Source organism: Mandrillus leucophaeus, unplaced genomic scaffold (genome assembly GCF_000951045.1).
Source record: "Mandrillus leucophaeus isolate KB7577 unplaced genomic scaffold, Mleu.le_1.0 Scaffold150, whole genome shotgun sequence".
NCBI classification, from domain to species: domain Eukaryota; kingdom Metazoa; phylum Chordata; class Mammalia; order Primates; family Cercopithecidae; genus Mandrillus; species Mandrillus leucophaeus.
Window position 1 is genome coordinate 4796655 of NW_012101477.1, and position 15150 is coordinate 4811804.

Below are 15150 nucleotides of genomic sequence, written 5' to 3' on the forward strand. Positions count from 1 at the left end.
CTCCTGACCTCGTGATCCACTGCCACAGCCTCCCAAAGTACTAGTATTACAGGTGTGAGCCACCGCGCCTGGCCTAATAATTTTTTTTTTTTTTTTTTTTTTTGAGAGGGAGTCTTGCTCTGTCACCCAGGCTGGAGTGCAGTGGCGCGATCTTGGCTCACTGCAATCTCTGCCGCCCAGGTTTAAGCAGTTCTCCTGCCTCAGCGTCCTAAGTAGCTGGGATTACAGGTGTGCGCCACCAAGCCCGGCTAATTTTTGTATTTTTAGTAGAGACGGGATTTCAGCATCTTAGCCAGGCTGGTCTTGAACTCCTGACCTTGTGACCCATCCGTCTCAGCCTCCCAAAGTGCTGGGATTACAGGCGTGAGCCACTGTGCTCAGCAATAATTTTTTATATGTCCTCTTTTCTCTATGCTAAATAAATCTTCCTTAATTTATACTCTTCCTCAATCATGTTTTTCTCCATTCTTTTGTCACTTGCTATCATGGAAAGTCTTAGCTCACGCTCTGAATTAGATAGTTTTATATTAAGATAAAACATGAGGAATTTTTTTTTTTTTTTTTTTTGAGATGGAGTCTCCCTCTGTCGCCCAGGCTGGAGTGCAGTGACACGATCTCCGCTCACTGCAGGCTCCGTCGCCTCCCGGGTTCACGCCATTCTCCTGCCTCAGCCTCCCTAGAAGCTGGGAATACAGGCGCCCACCACCACGCCCGGCTAATTTTTTTTTTGCATTTTCAGTAGAGGTGGGGTTTCACCGTGTTCACCAGGATGGCCTCGATCTCCTGACCTCGTGATCTGCACGCCTCGGCCTCCCAAAGTGCTGGGATTACAGTCGTGAGCTACCGCACCCGGCCGAGGATTATTTTTTACGTTTTTATATCAAATCCTATTTCTTTCACAGTACCTCTAGCGTGTTTTCTGACCTTGGGCATAGTGATTCTGTATTTATTTCTTAGATTTCAGTTTAGCTGTTTGAAAATAATAGTAGCTTAAACAAGAGAATTTATCTTGCACGTAAAGTCTGTGTAAGTAGTATGGGACTGCTGTGGTTACCATGACCATTAAGAACCCAGGTCCTGGCCAGGCGTGGTGGCTGACGCCTGTAATCCTAGCACTTTGGGAGGCCGGGATGGGCAGATCACGAGGTCAGGAGTTCGAGACTATCCTGGCTAACATGGTGAAACCCCATCTCCACTAAAAATACAAAAAAATTACCCGGGCATGGTAGCAGGCACCTGTAGTCCCAGCTAATCGGGAGGCTGAAGCAGGAGAATGGCGTGAACCTGGGCAGCGGGGTTGCAGTGAGCCGAGATTGCGACACCGCACTCTAGCCTGGGCGACAGAGCAAGACTCCATCTCAAAAAATAAAAAAACCCAGGTCCCTTCAAGGATTTTTTGGCCATTCTCAACACAAGGTTTCTAACTCAGTCCATGATGACTGCTTCCCTTCCAGATATCATATCTGCATTCTAGCCAGCAGGAAGAAAAAGAGCATGCCTCCTCACCTTCAGAACCTGTCCTAGAAGTTACATACACCAGTGCTGTTTATTTCCCACTTAGTCATGTAGCCACTTGTAGAATTTATTTATTTATTATTTTTTGGAGACAAGGTCTCGCTCAGTCACCCATGCTGGGTTGCAGTGGCAAGATCATGGCTCACTGCAGCCTCAACCTCCTGGGCTCAAGCGATCCTCTCACCTCAGCCTCCTGAGTAGCTGGGACTATAGGCACAGGCTACCACACCCAGCTAATTTTTTAATTTTTTGTAGATAAGGGTTTCGCTATGTTGCTTAGGATGGTTTCAAACTCCTGGACTCAACCAGTCCATCCACCTCACCTTCCCAATGTGCTGGGATTACAGATGTGAGCCACCGTGCCCAGGCAGAATTTTCAAAGGGGCAAATATAGTCTTTATTACAGGAAGCCAGGTGTAAATGTCAAGGGTTCTGTTATTGCAGAAGAGGAGACAGACACTGGAAAACAACTCATTTATAGCTTCTACAACCATTCTTTGTCTTCTGTTCCTTTCAATTATAGCTCATTTATTTTCATTACATTGTGGGTTTTGGAGCAACTGATTCTCCAAGGAATTTCATCTTTTAGGGAAACCCCTTCTTTGAATGAAATAGTCTCCAGAAGTATAAACAAAACATATGAAAGCAAGGCTGCTTTGGTTGACAATTAGGATGGTTGAGGGAGAGTCTTGCTCTTTTCACCACCTTTACTGGCTTCTCTTCTCTGTCCCTCCACCCCCTCCTATGCCTAAGGACTGCTTAAAATACAGAGCTTGAAAATATAGCGGTTTCCCCATTTACTTACCGTTTTTAATTTTCAAAATGGCAAATTATTGCCTCTGATAATTAACCTAAGTTTGAAAGAAGTAAGGCTTTTTTTGGTGAATTCTTCATTTTGAATGTTGTTTTAGAATCTAACATCCTTTTCCTTTCATTTAATTATAACCTACTCAGTATAGATAAGAAGCTAGAAAATATAAAAGGAACTGAAATGTCTGAATCTATAATAAATTCAAAATAACCATTCACTGAGTAAATTATAACGATTATCTATGCTGAACTCAGTGTGATGCTGGTGTTCTATGCCTAAATAGAATTTACCGTGAATGTTAGAATCAAAAGCCTGCCAGCATATGTGTATCCTGTAAGCATTGGATCAGTTCTGTAAAAGATACTTTACCAAGTGTTACTTAATTACATATTATTTTTAATTCTTCTAGCTAGGACTATATCTCTTATCTTATCCTTTCATGAATATAAAGTTCTAGCGTCTTTCCCTCTGCTCTGACCCTACTATTTCCTCAGCATGGCTGGACCAGAAACAAGGGGAGAGGATACAGAAAATTTGTTTGCTGTAAAATAAATCACTGGTGGCTTTGGAGTCAACTATTTGTCTCTCTTTATATTAGATTACTGAGTAGCTTAAATTAGTTTTTAAGCTCAGTTTGTAGGTATTTTTCTGCCAAAGATAATTTTCTGTAAGGGGTAACTTACTTTCTTTTTTTTTCCTCTCTGGAAATTTAAAGACATAGTTTGGGCCGGTGACTCACCCTGTAATCCCAGCACTTTGGGAGGCTGAGGCAGGCAGATTGCCTGACCTCAGGAGTTTGAGACCACTCTGGGCAACGTGGTGAAACCACATCTCTACTCAAATACAAAAAAAAAAAAAAAATTAGCCAGGCATAGTGATGCTTGCCTGTAGTCCCAGCTACTTGGGAGGCTGAGACACGAGAATCACTTGAGCCCGGAGGCAGAGGTTGCAGTGAGCCAAGATCGTGCCACTGCACTCCAACTTAGGCTACGGAGTGAGACTCTGTCTCAAAAAAAAAAAAAAAAAAAGAGTTTGAATAGAATAGTCTGGTTTAGGAATACCACATCAGGGTTATCAATTCTTAAAATAATAAAAGTCTTGCAGGATCTTAGGGCCAGGGAACTGAACTGAATTTATTTTCACATGCTTTAAAAAAAAAAGCTTTGTATCTTATTTAACATTCCTGTTTTGTTCCCATTGTGCTCATAAAAAGTGTAGAATATAGGAGCAATTTTTAAATGGTTTTGCTTTCTGACTCATTTTGGAGTCAAACGTATATTATTTGGCATGTTAGGCCTCCTAGCAATTTTACCTGAACCCAAAGAGAATAGACAGAGACTTCTGAGCTTTGAAAAATTATGCGTTCGGGCCGGGCACAGTGGCTCACACCTGTAATCCCATTACTTTGGGAGGCTGCAGTGCGTGGGTTACTTGAGGTCAGGAGTTAAAGACAAGCCTGGCCAACATGATCAAACCCTGTCTCTACGAAAAATACAAAAATTAGCTAGGCATGGTGGCCTGCAACTGTATGCCCAGTTACTCGGGAGGCTAAGGCAGTAACTGCTTTACACAGAAGGCAGAGGTTGCAGTGAGGCAAGATGGTGCCACTGCACTCCAGCCTGGGTGACAAAGCGAGAATCCACCTAAGAAGAAAAAAAAAAAGGAAAAATTATGTATTCATAATTGTCATGATGCAGGTAAATCTATATTTCAGTTTTTCTTTACATAGTTGGCAGCATAGAGTAATAGATGATATCTTTAAAAAAAATTTTCAAGTAGCTTTGCTTTAATCTATATCCTGCTGCCATAGCAGTGAACTAGTGCTATAGAACAGAAATTTTATTTAATTTAATATATCAACAGCCTGTGTTTTTAATCTTGGTCTGAAAGCCCATGTTCATGGTAAGACATAAAAATTTGAGAAATGATTTACTTGGTGTTTTGCATCAATGTGTTACCTTCTATTTTAGGTCTATCATTTGGCAAGTGTACGCTTACGTGATCTATGTCTAAAACTGGATGTTTCAAATGAGTTACGAAGGAAGATATGGACGTGTTTTGAATTCACTTTAGTTCACTGCCCTGATCTAATGAAAGACAGGCATTTGGATCAGCTCCTCCTTTGTGCCTTTTATATCATGGCAAAGGTAATGTATACATTGGGAGAAGAGGCTGGGCATGGTGGCTCACACGTATAATCCTAGCACTTTGGGAGGTCAAGGCAAGGAGATCACTTGAGCCCAAGATTTCGAGATCAGCTTGGGCAACATGGTGAAACCTTGTCTCTGTAAAAAATGTAAAAGTTAGCTGGGCATTGTTGCTTGCACCTATAGGCCCAGCTACTTGGGAGACTGAGGTGGGAGGATCTCTTGAGCCCAGGAGGCCAAGGTTGCAGTGACCCGAGATCATGACACTGCACTTCAGTCTGGGCAATAGAGCAAGACCCCTGTCTCAAGAAAAAAAAAAGTTTCTGTACCATATTGCATATTGCTTTCTCGTGATTTATTGTGCTGCCCCAGAAGAGCATTTTACTTTCTAGTTGCTACAACGTGTTTTAAGTCATAGAATAACATATCTTGCTTGTTTTTTAAAATTCTCATATATCTGATACAATCATTTGTCTTTACCACACTGGCCACACTGGCAGTCCTAGCAGATATATACAGTTAAGATTTGATTTTTCAGCTTTTTGAGACAGAGCATATGTTTTTAAACTCCTTTGTGACCCCTCCTCCCAGAATGCCTCTTTGAAATCTCTGTAAAAAATAGGTCTTAGGCTGGGCACGGTGGCTCACGCCTGTAATCCCAGCACTTTGGGAGCCCAAGGCGGATGGATCACAGGGTCAGGAGATCAAGACCATCCTGGCTAACACGGTGAAACCCCATCTCTACTAAAAATACAAAAAATTAGCCGATCGTGGTGGTGGGTGCCTGTAGTCCCAGCTACTCAGGAGGCTGAGGCAGGAGAACGGCGTGAACCTGGGAGGCGGAGCTTGCAGTGAGCCGAGATTGCGCCACTGCACTCCAGCCTGCGTGACAGAGCACGACTCCGTCTCAAATAAATAAATAAATAAATAATAGGACTTAGTAATTGTTTCTGCAGCACTATGGCAGTTAACGAGAACATGCACCATACAAAAGGCAACTAAAAGGGAGCCAACAAGAAAATGGTTGATTCATTTTTTAAGAAAGATTAGTTTGATGTAAAAAAGCACCGACTATGTTCAATACAAGAAATACTGGAAAGACACTAGTTACCAGGACTCAAGGAACCAAATTGCATCTGATAGCCTCAAGAGTCGTGTGTTTGAAGTGAATCTTGCTGATTTGCAGAATGGTGAAGTTGCAGTTAGAAAACTCAACCTGAAGGGCCGGGCGTGGGCTCACGCCTATAATCCCAGCACTTTGGGAGGCTAAGGCAGGCAGATCACGAGGTCAGGAGATCGAGACCATCCTGGCTAACACGGTGAAACCCTGTCTCTACTAAAAATACAAAAATTAGCTGGGCGTGGTGGCACACTCCTGTAGTCCCAGCTACTCAGGAAGGACTCCGGAGGCAGGAGAATCACTTGAACCCGGGAGGCGGAGGTTGCAGTAAGCCAAGATCACGCCACTGCACTCTAGCCTAGATGACAGAGCGAGACTCTATCTCAAAAAAAGAAAAAAAAAGAATTAAAAACTTAAAAGATAAGTGTTACTAGCTAATCGTGTGTTTTCCAGAAGACTGTTAGAGTTCAGGCTTTGCCATTTCTAGCTCATCATTATAGAGAACAGGGTTAGCACTAATGGTCAGTGAAGCAAGGGAAAGGAGTAACTTAAGTGAAGTTTATGATCACAGAGATCCCAGAAGGAATTCCTTTTTCTTCCTTTTGGCCACCACTGTGACTTGTGTGTAAACATTAGAAACCCTACAGTCTGTCCTGAAATGTTAAAACCTAATCCTATAATAGCCACTCAGTTTGATTGAGGATCATCACTGTAAGATATTTTTAATCCTTTGTATGTAGTTAATTTACTTTTAAGTAAGTACTTAAAATTAATAAAACTGGAGACTGCAGGGCATTAAACAGATCTGAGTTTTCTTATATCTTTTTTTATATAAAGAAATGGATTTTTAGTAGAGTCACACCATAACAGTTTCAGTGCTTTTTGATTAATGAAACTATTAAGTGATTCCCCACAGGCTACAAAGCCTGAACTGTAAAAGTAGAAAGAAAATCATAAATGTTAGTGGTTTTTAGTCATGGACTGGCCTGGGGTTAATGGTTTTCTGCAAGGTTGCTCTCAGTGCCAACTTATAATTGAAGTTTTGTTCAGAGTCATTTTTCTTTCAAAAAGCATTTGATAAAAGCAGTTTTTATTTTCCTTAGGTAACAAAAGAAGAAAGAACTTTTCAAGAAATTATGAAAAGTTACAGGAATCAGCCCCAAGCTAATAGTCACGTGAGTTACATTATTTCTCCTACTGTCCAAAAATAGATTTACTGTTTTCCACTGACAAGTTATATAAAAGGTAAACTGATTTTATAGTTTTAATATACTTCAGATTTTCTGTTTTAATGGATAACATTAAAACTCAAGAGATAATTTCATCAAAGGACAATTTCAGTAGAAGCCAGGAAATCTAACTGTTTCCGATTCATCCATATACTTTCATATACTTCTCATAAGTTCTGCCATTCTATTTGTTCATTTAATGAAAGATATGTATAATGGCTCACGCCTGTAATCCCAGCACTTTGGGAGGCGGAGTCAGGTGTATTACCTGAGGTCAGGAGTTCGAGACCAGTCTGTCTCTACTAAAAATACAGAAATTAGCCAGGCATGGTGGCACACGCCTGTAATCCCAGCTACTCGGGAGGCTGATGCAGGAGAATTGCTTGAGCCCGGGAGGCGGAGGTTGCGGTGAGCCAAGATTGTTCCACTGCACTCCAGCCTGGCCGACAGAGCAAGACTCTATCTCAGAAAAAAAAAAAAAAGATATGTATAATAATAATATTCTTTAATTATATAACTTTATTTTTTTAATGATATTTAAACCCAGTGAAATTTTAGGGTTCATTAACCTAACTACAGCTTCTTTTGCCATCTGCTAAGCACCCTAATGTTTGCATCTTTGAATAGATGTTAAACATTTCTGATTATATTGTTCTCTCTGTGGTGAAAATTGCATGAAACCTTTCAGTCATAGTAGCAGAGTGGACTGGCACACAATAAGCATTTAATGAATGTTAATGTCATATTGTTGTTATTATTGTACCTGAAGAACACAAGTAAATTACCTTAAGGGTTTGATCATTCAAGAACCTGGTTGCTCTGCTCTTAGGAAGCATAATGGTCTCTTCTCTGGCCCTGGAAATTGTAGCCAGAAAGAGAGTGAGAGTGGCCTAGATTGCAGACCAACACAGAGATGTGGCCTCAGTATTAGTAGTTATATCCCCTTCTAAGAGAGCTTTAAGCCCTAAAATACATTATAGCAAGCAATATAGAGACATTTGAAGAACCAAGTACAGGCATTTGTTATATCCTGTGATAAGCTAAGATTTTCTGGGCTTCTTCAGGAAAATCCCTCAGGAACAGAGCCTAGAAAGCTCTAGATTGTCCTTGAAGATCATTAAGGTGAGGTTAGTGTGAGTCAAAAATGGGCCAAGCCATGGCTCCCTGAATATCCGCTTAATACCAGTAACCTATAATATAGTACAAGGGGGAATGGATCATGCCTTTCCAGCTATCTCAGAGGTGAGATAGTTCAGGGGCAGGGAAGGGAAAAGATTTTCATGTGGCCATCTGAAAGGAGATGGGAATGGGCTGGGGGCAGAAAAACAAGCTGCTTTAAGAACAAACGACTCTTGGCCAGGCACAGTGGCTCACGCCTGTAATCCCACCAGTTAAGGAAGTCAAGGCAGGCAGATTGCTTGAGCCCAGGAGGTCAATGCTACAGTGAGCCATAATTGTGCCACTGCACTCCAGTCTGAGCCATGGAGTGAGACCCTGTCTCTAAAAAGAAAAAAAAAAGACCAATCGATTGTTGTGTAAGGAATTAAAAAGGAGGAATTAATTCAGGTCTTTTGTTGTTTGTTTGTTTGTTTTCTTTTGTTTTGTATTTGAGACAGAGTCTTGCTCTGTTGTCCAGGCTGGAGCGCAGTGGTGCAATCTCAGCTCAGTGCAACCTTCACCCCCTGGCTTCAAGCAGTTCTCCTGCCTCAGCCTCCCTAGTAGCTGGAATTACAAGTGTGTGCTACCATGCCCAGCTAATTTTTGTATTTTTAGTAGAGACGGGCTTTCACCATGTTGGCCAGGCTGGTCTTGAATGCCTGGCCTCAAGTGATCTGCCCGCCTTGGCCTCCCAAAGTGCTGGGATTACAGGTGTGAGCCACTGCACCTGACCAAACTCAGGTCTTTGAAGTTGCTTTTATTTAGTAAAACCCAATCATCAGTCTTTAGTTGCTATTTCTTCTGTTTTATAAACTAAGCCCATCTTAGATGGTAAGCTCTTCTCCAGTATCCCCTCTTTTATAGTATGTGTTATAATCTATGCTTACTAGAGCTAATAATATTTTACCCTTGAGTATCACTTATACAGACAAATAGTTTTTCATTGGCTTGATATTTTGCTCTTCTCACTTTGATTTTGTTTAACATGTACCTCTGTGACTGAGCAGTCCTTTTTTTCCCCTCTGGTGTGTAGGTATATAGAAGTGTTCTGCTGAAAAGTATTCCAAGAGAATTTGTGGCATATAATAAAAATATAAATGATGACTTTGAAATGATAGATTGTGGTAAGTTATCCAATTTAACATACTATATGTAAAACACATTGGATCACACTGTACATAATACAGTGGGTGTCAGACAACATGGAAATGTGAATCATGAGGAGGTGAGGTAGACAATACACACACGTTTTGAAAACAATTATGTTTGAGATTAGAATGTGCTGGTATAGTTTATTGAAACCATTAATTTGTCCCCCGTTAATTGTGTTTTGGAAGAAATTTTCTAGTCTACTTATACATGTTAATGAAACATATAAAAAAGACTTAATAAAATTCTTAAATCTGAATGACAGGGAAAACAAGGTAGCTGACAGTAATCTTCCCGAGGAGTCTATTAAGAAAATGTCCTGGCTGGGCGTGGTGGTTCACGCCTGTAATCCCAGCACTTTGGGAGGCCAAGGCGGTCAGATCACGAGGTCAAGAGATCAAGGCCATCCTGGCCAACATGGTGAAACTCCATCTCTACTTTAAAAAATACAAAAATTAACTAGTTGTGGGGTATGCGTCTGTAGTCCCAGCTACTCGGGAGCCTGAGGCAGGAGAATCACTTGAACCCGGGAGTCAGAGGTTGCAGTGAGCTGAGATCACCCACTGCACTCCAGCCTGGCAGCAGAGTGAGACTCTGTCGCACACACACACACAAAAGAAAATGTCCTGTTCATATAAGTATTATTTATAGGTAATTCTGCTACCACAGGCAAGACTGCACCCTCTTGCCACCATCATGCTAAGACTTCAGGCACTAGTAATCTTTTTTAAAGAAAAGAAAATCAAATGGTTAGTATTCATACACCTCTTCTGTCTACCTCCTTTCCCTTGTCTCATCTTTCCATGTATTTAAGGTGTATGTAATATATACATGTGTATATACTGTGATTTTTTTTTTGTTTTACTTTGTTTGAGATAGGGTTTTGTTCTGTCACCTACACTGGAGTGCAGTGGTATGATCATGACTCACTGCAGCATCGACCTCGCAGACTCAAGTAATCCTTCCACCTCAGCCTCCCGAATAGCTGGAACTACAGGCATGCGCCATCACCCTGGCTAATTTTTATATTTTTTGTAGAGACAGGATTTTGCCATGTTTGCTCAGGCTGGTCTTGAAATCGTGAGCTCAAGTGACCCGCCCACCTTGGCCTCCCAAAGTACTAGGATTACAGGCATGAGCCACTGTGCCAAGCCTAGGTACTGTGATTTCTTTAATGCCACAGTGTGAGATATTTAGGTCATTTCTCCTTTTTTCTTCTCTTTTCTTTTCTTTTCTTATCTTGTCTTGTCTTGTCCTCTCCTATCCCCCACTCTCCTTTCCTCTCTTCTCCCCATCCCCATCCCTTCTCCTCCCCTCCCCCTCCCCTGCCCTCCTTTCTCTTTTCTTTTTTCTTTTCTTTTCTTTTTTTCTTTTCTGAGACAGGATCTCACTCTGTTACCCAGGCAGGAATGCAGTGGCACAATCACGGCTTACTGCAGCCCTGACCTCCCCCGTTCCTTTCATCTCAGTCTTGCTGTCACACCCAACTAATTTTTTGTAGAGGTGGGATTTTGCCATGTTGCCCAAGTTGGTCTCCAACTCCTGGACTCAAGCAATCTCCCTACCTTGGCCTCCCAAAGTTCTGGGCTGACAGGTGTAAGCCACCATGCCTGGCCAGGTTGCTTCTAGTTACACACAGCTCTGTGATGAGTATCATTTGTAGCTTAAATATTTAGGCCACATCCTTAGGATAAATTCTTAAAAGAAAATCTGATGAATTAAAACAAGTTTTTAAATTATAAAAATATCCATAATCATTATGATGTCCACTGGGATATAAACTTTTAAGATTTCATTCACCAAAAAGATCTTTTAATAATGTCCTAGAATCTGACTTTTTGAGGATAATAGGCCAAACTCAATTCTTTTTACGTAAGTGTGTTATTCTGGAGCCTTTTCAAGGCAATGAGGAGTATATAAGACAGTAACCCTGGCCAGGCGTGGTGGCTCACACCTGTAATCCCAGTACTTTGGGAGGCCGAGGTGGGTGGATCATGAGATCAGGAGTTCGAGACCAGCCTGGCCAAGATGGTGAAACCCGTCTCTACTAAAACTACAAAAATTAGCCAGGTGCAGTGGGTGCAGTGGCAGGCACCTGTAATGCCAACTACTCAGGAGACTGAGGCAGGAGAATCACTTGAACTTGGGTGGCAGAGGTTGCAGTGAGCCAAGATCCTGCCACTGCACTCCAGTCTGGGTGACAGAGTGAGACTCCATCTCAAAAAAACAAAACAACAACAAATGCAGACAGTAACCCTGACAAACTATTAAAAAGCCTTTTTCTGTATTTGTTATACATGTTGCTTACCTATCTGGGGTGGTTTTTCTGTTCCTACAAAACCAGACATCAGGTTAGCTAGAAAGCTGTGGATCCCTTGCCTGTTTTGTGTTTTTTCTATGGGAAACTAACTGCTAGCAAGTATCTGAGCTACAAGAGCAGTGAAGTAGAGAGTAGAAGCAAAAGATAATAGATGATGTCGTTTTCTGTTTTGTTTTCTTTTTGATAAGTGTCTGCCAAAGAAACTTGAGGTGACTGAGAGTTCGCCACTTCCTGTATATATAGGTTTCAGATCAAATTCTGCTACACAATTTCTTTCTTTTTTTTCTTTTTTTTCTTTTTTTTTTTTTTTTTTTGAGATACAGTCTCACTCTTGTGGCCCAGGCTGGAGTGCAATGGTGCGATCTCGGCTCACTGCAACCTCCGCCTCCCAGGTTCAAGTGATTCTCCTGCCTCAGCCTCCCGAGTAGCTGGGATTACAGATACCTGCCATCACGCCCAGCTAATTTTTGTATTTTTAGTAGAGACGGGGTTTTGCCATGTTGGCCAGGCTGGTCTTGAACTCCGGATCTCAGGTGATCCGCCCACCTTGGCCTCCCAAAGTGCTGAGATTTCAGGCGTCAGCCACTGCACCTGACCTTTTGTCTGTTTGTTTGTTTGTTTTTTTGAGACCATGTCTTGCTCTGTCACCCAGGCTGGAGTACAGTGGGACAGTCACAGCTCACTGCAGCCTTGACCTCCCAGGCCCAAGTGATTCTCGGCTCAGCCACAGCCTGGCTAATTTTTATATTTTTTGTAGAGATGGGGTTTCACCATGTTGCCAAGGCCAGTCTTGAACTCCTGGGTTCAAGTGATCCGTCTGCCTTGGCCTCCCAAAGTGCTGGGATTACAGGTGTGAGTCACCGCACTCTGTCTTATATACAGTTATTAACTATATTTATTAGCAAATAAGCAAACAATCATTGTTACAGGTCCTGTACAGTGGTGGTGGCACGGGGCAGGGAGAATATCCAGTGATGATGAACTCAGGAATTCTGGCACTCATAAAGAGAGTGAGAGCACAGTGACTTACGTCTATAATCCCAGCACTTCGGGAGGCCAAGCCAGGAGGGTGGCTTGAACCCAGGAGTTCAAGACCATTGTGGGTAACATAGTGAGAGCCCATTGCTACAAAAAATTTTTTAAAAATAGCCACACATGGTGGTGAGCATCTATAGTCCAAGCTACTCAGGAGGCTGAATTGGGAGGTTGGCTTGAGCCCAGGATGTCAAGGCTACAGTGAACCATGATCTTGCCACTGTACTCCAGACAGAGCAAGACCCTGTCTCAAAAAAAAAAAAAAAAGAGAGAGAGAGAGAAAGTTATGTAGGAGGATATGCAATCAGACAAGTCTATATTCAGATAAGTCACCTTCCAGTTCTTAGAGCTATGTCTAGATGCTATGACCCAGATTTGGACACACCAAAGAACACCGACTTGGGAAGAACAGTTCTGGTTCTATAAACAAATTCATTATGGGTTGTAAAATAATTACTGTTTAAAAAGCACACACACAATTTATATATCCTATGCAGTAAGTTCATATATCCCAGTTCTATGTCTGACCACCACCCAAGGAAAAGACTTGCTCAAGAATGGGTGCCAAGATTTCAGATGCAGGATTCAGTCAACCTTACGGCTAGCATCAAGCAAATACCGTGGATCAGAATTCAGGGCTGGACACAGGACTTCTTAGAGCTTTTAGCCTTAACGTTATTATCCCTAAGAGTAAAGCCTAGAGACTTCACTGGATCTTTCATCACTTTCATGGCTATTGAGGGTAGTGTCTCAAATATTTTAACCAATCTGCTTATCTTAAATACTTTTTATTTCCTGAACATGAGCTCATTTTTAGCATTAGTCATACTTAATAAGCATTAACTATTTTTATCAGTAAAAACCCATTTCTGCCCGGACATGGTGGCTCACACCTGTAATCCCAGCACTTTGGGAGACCAAGGCGGGTGGATCACTTGAGGTCAGGAGTTCGAGACCAGTCTTGCTGACATGGTGAAACCCCATCTTTACTAAAAATACAAAAATTAGCCAGGCATGGTGGTGAGCACTTGTAATCCCTGCCACTTAGGAGGCTGAGGCAGGAGAATTGCTTGAACACTGGAGGCTGAGGTTGCAGTGAGCTGAGATTGTGCCACTGCACTCTAGCCTGGGCAACAGAGCAAGACTCTTTCTCAAAAAAAAAAAAAAAATTCTGACTTTAAGTATGTTAATGAGCAAAGCATTGGTCATCGATTGAGATATGCCTAACAGAAACTGTTGAGTGGAGAAAGAATTTCCTGATTAAAACACCCGCTCACTCCTCATGGGCTATGAATTCTTCATTGTCATGTTAGCAGACCACTCCAGAGCGGCAGTCTTAATTAGAATACTTGTGAGACCTAGGTTATAGCTTAACCTAAGTAACACAAACGTAACACTGTACTCAAGTGTATTGTAGTTAACTGAAAACTTTACATTACTTCCTTAGAAACTTATTTTACGGATTAAAAATAATTATATTTAGGCTGGGTGTTGTGGCTCATGCCTGTAATCTCCCAGCACTATGGAAGGCTGAGGCAAGAGGATCCCTTGAGCCCAGGAATTAAAGACCAGCAAGAGCAACACAGCAAGACCCCCATCTGCAACAAATGAAAATAAAAAATTAGCTGGGCATGGTGGCTGACACCTGTAGTCCCAACTACTTGGGAGACTGAGGCAGGAAGATCACTTGAATCCAGGAATTTGAGATTGTAGTGAACTATGATCGCACCACTGCACTTCAGCCAGGGTGATAGAGCAAGATCTTGTCTCTAAAAATAAAAAATATAACTGTATGTATATGTATGTATGTGTGTGCATACACACACACACACACACACACACACACAGTCATGTGCCGTATAATGATGTTTCAGTCAGTGATGGCCCACACATACAACAGTGGTCCCATAAGATTATAATGCTGTATTTTTACTATACCTTTTCTATGTTTAGATATATTTAGGTGCACAAATACTTGCCATTGTGATACAATTGCCTGTGGTATTCAGGACAGTAACATGCTGTACAGTTTTGTAACTTAGGAGCAATATGCTATACCATTCAGCCTAGGTGTGTAGTTGGTCATACAATCTAGGTTTGTGTAAGTATACTCTATAGTATTCTCATGACAAAATCATTTCAACAATGCATTTCTGAGAAGATAACCCATCATTATGCAATACACAACTATGTATACACATATGCATATATATAATATTTAATACAAGCTTTGTTCATAGTAAGGCCTTAGTAATAGCTATTATTTATAAGCAATATCAAATTTATTATATTAATGAGTATGGTTTTTTTAGCATTAGTCCCACTTAATAAACCATTCACTATTTTCATCAGTAAAAACCCATTTCTGGCCGGACATGGTGGCTCACACCTGTAATCCCAGCACTTTGGGAGACCGAGATGGGATCTCACTGTGTTTCCCAGACTGGTCTTGAACTCTTGGGCTCAAGTGATCCTCCCACTTCGGCCTCCCAAAGTGCTGGAATTACAGGCGTGAGCCACCACACCTGGACGAGTATATTTTTTTTAATGTCTTTTTTTTCTTTAGTTTTTTTAAATTTTAGAGATGAGATCTTGCTCTGTTGCCCAGGCCGGAATGTAATAGGGTAATCATAGCTCACTGCAACCTTGATTTCCTGGGTTCAAGC

General features: G+C 41.6%; 1 protein-coding gene across 1 annotated transcript in view; it reads left to right on the forward strand.

Annotated features, from left to right (window-relative positions):
- Positions 1–15150, forward strand: part of RBL1 (retinoblastoma-like 1) — a 100511-nt gene that overhangs the window by 67494 nt on the left and 17867 nt on the right. The window contains exons 17-19 of the mRNA XM_011975026.1: positions 4297–4473; positions 6697–6768; positions 9014–9104. Coding sequence (XP_011830416.1) covers positions 4297–4473; positions 6697–6768; positions 9014–9104 — 340 coding nt within the window. The remainder of the gene's footprint in view (positions 1–4296; positions 4474–6696; positions 6769–9013; positions 9105–15150) is intronic.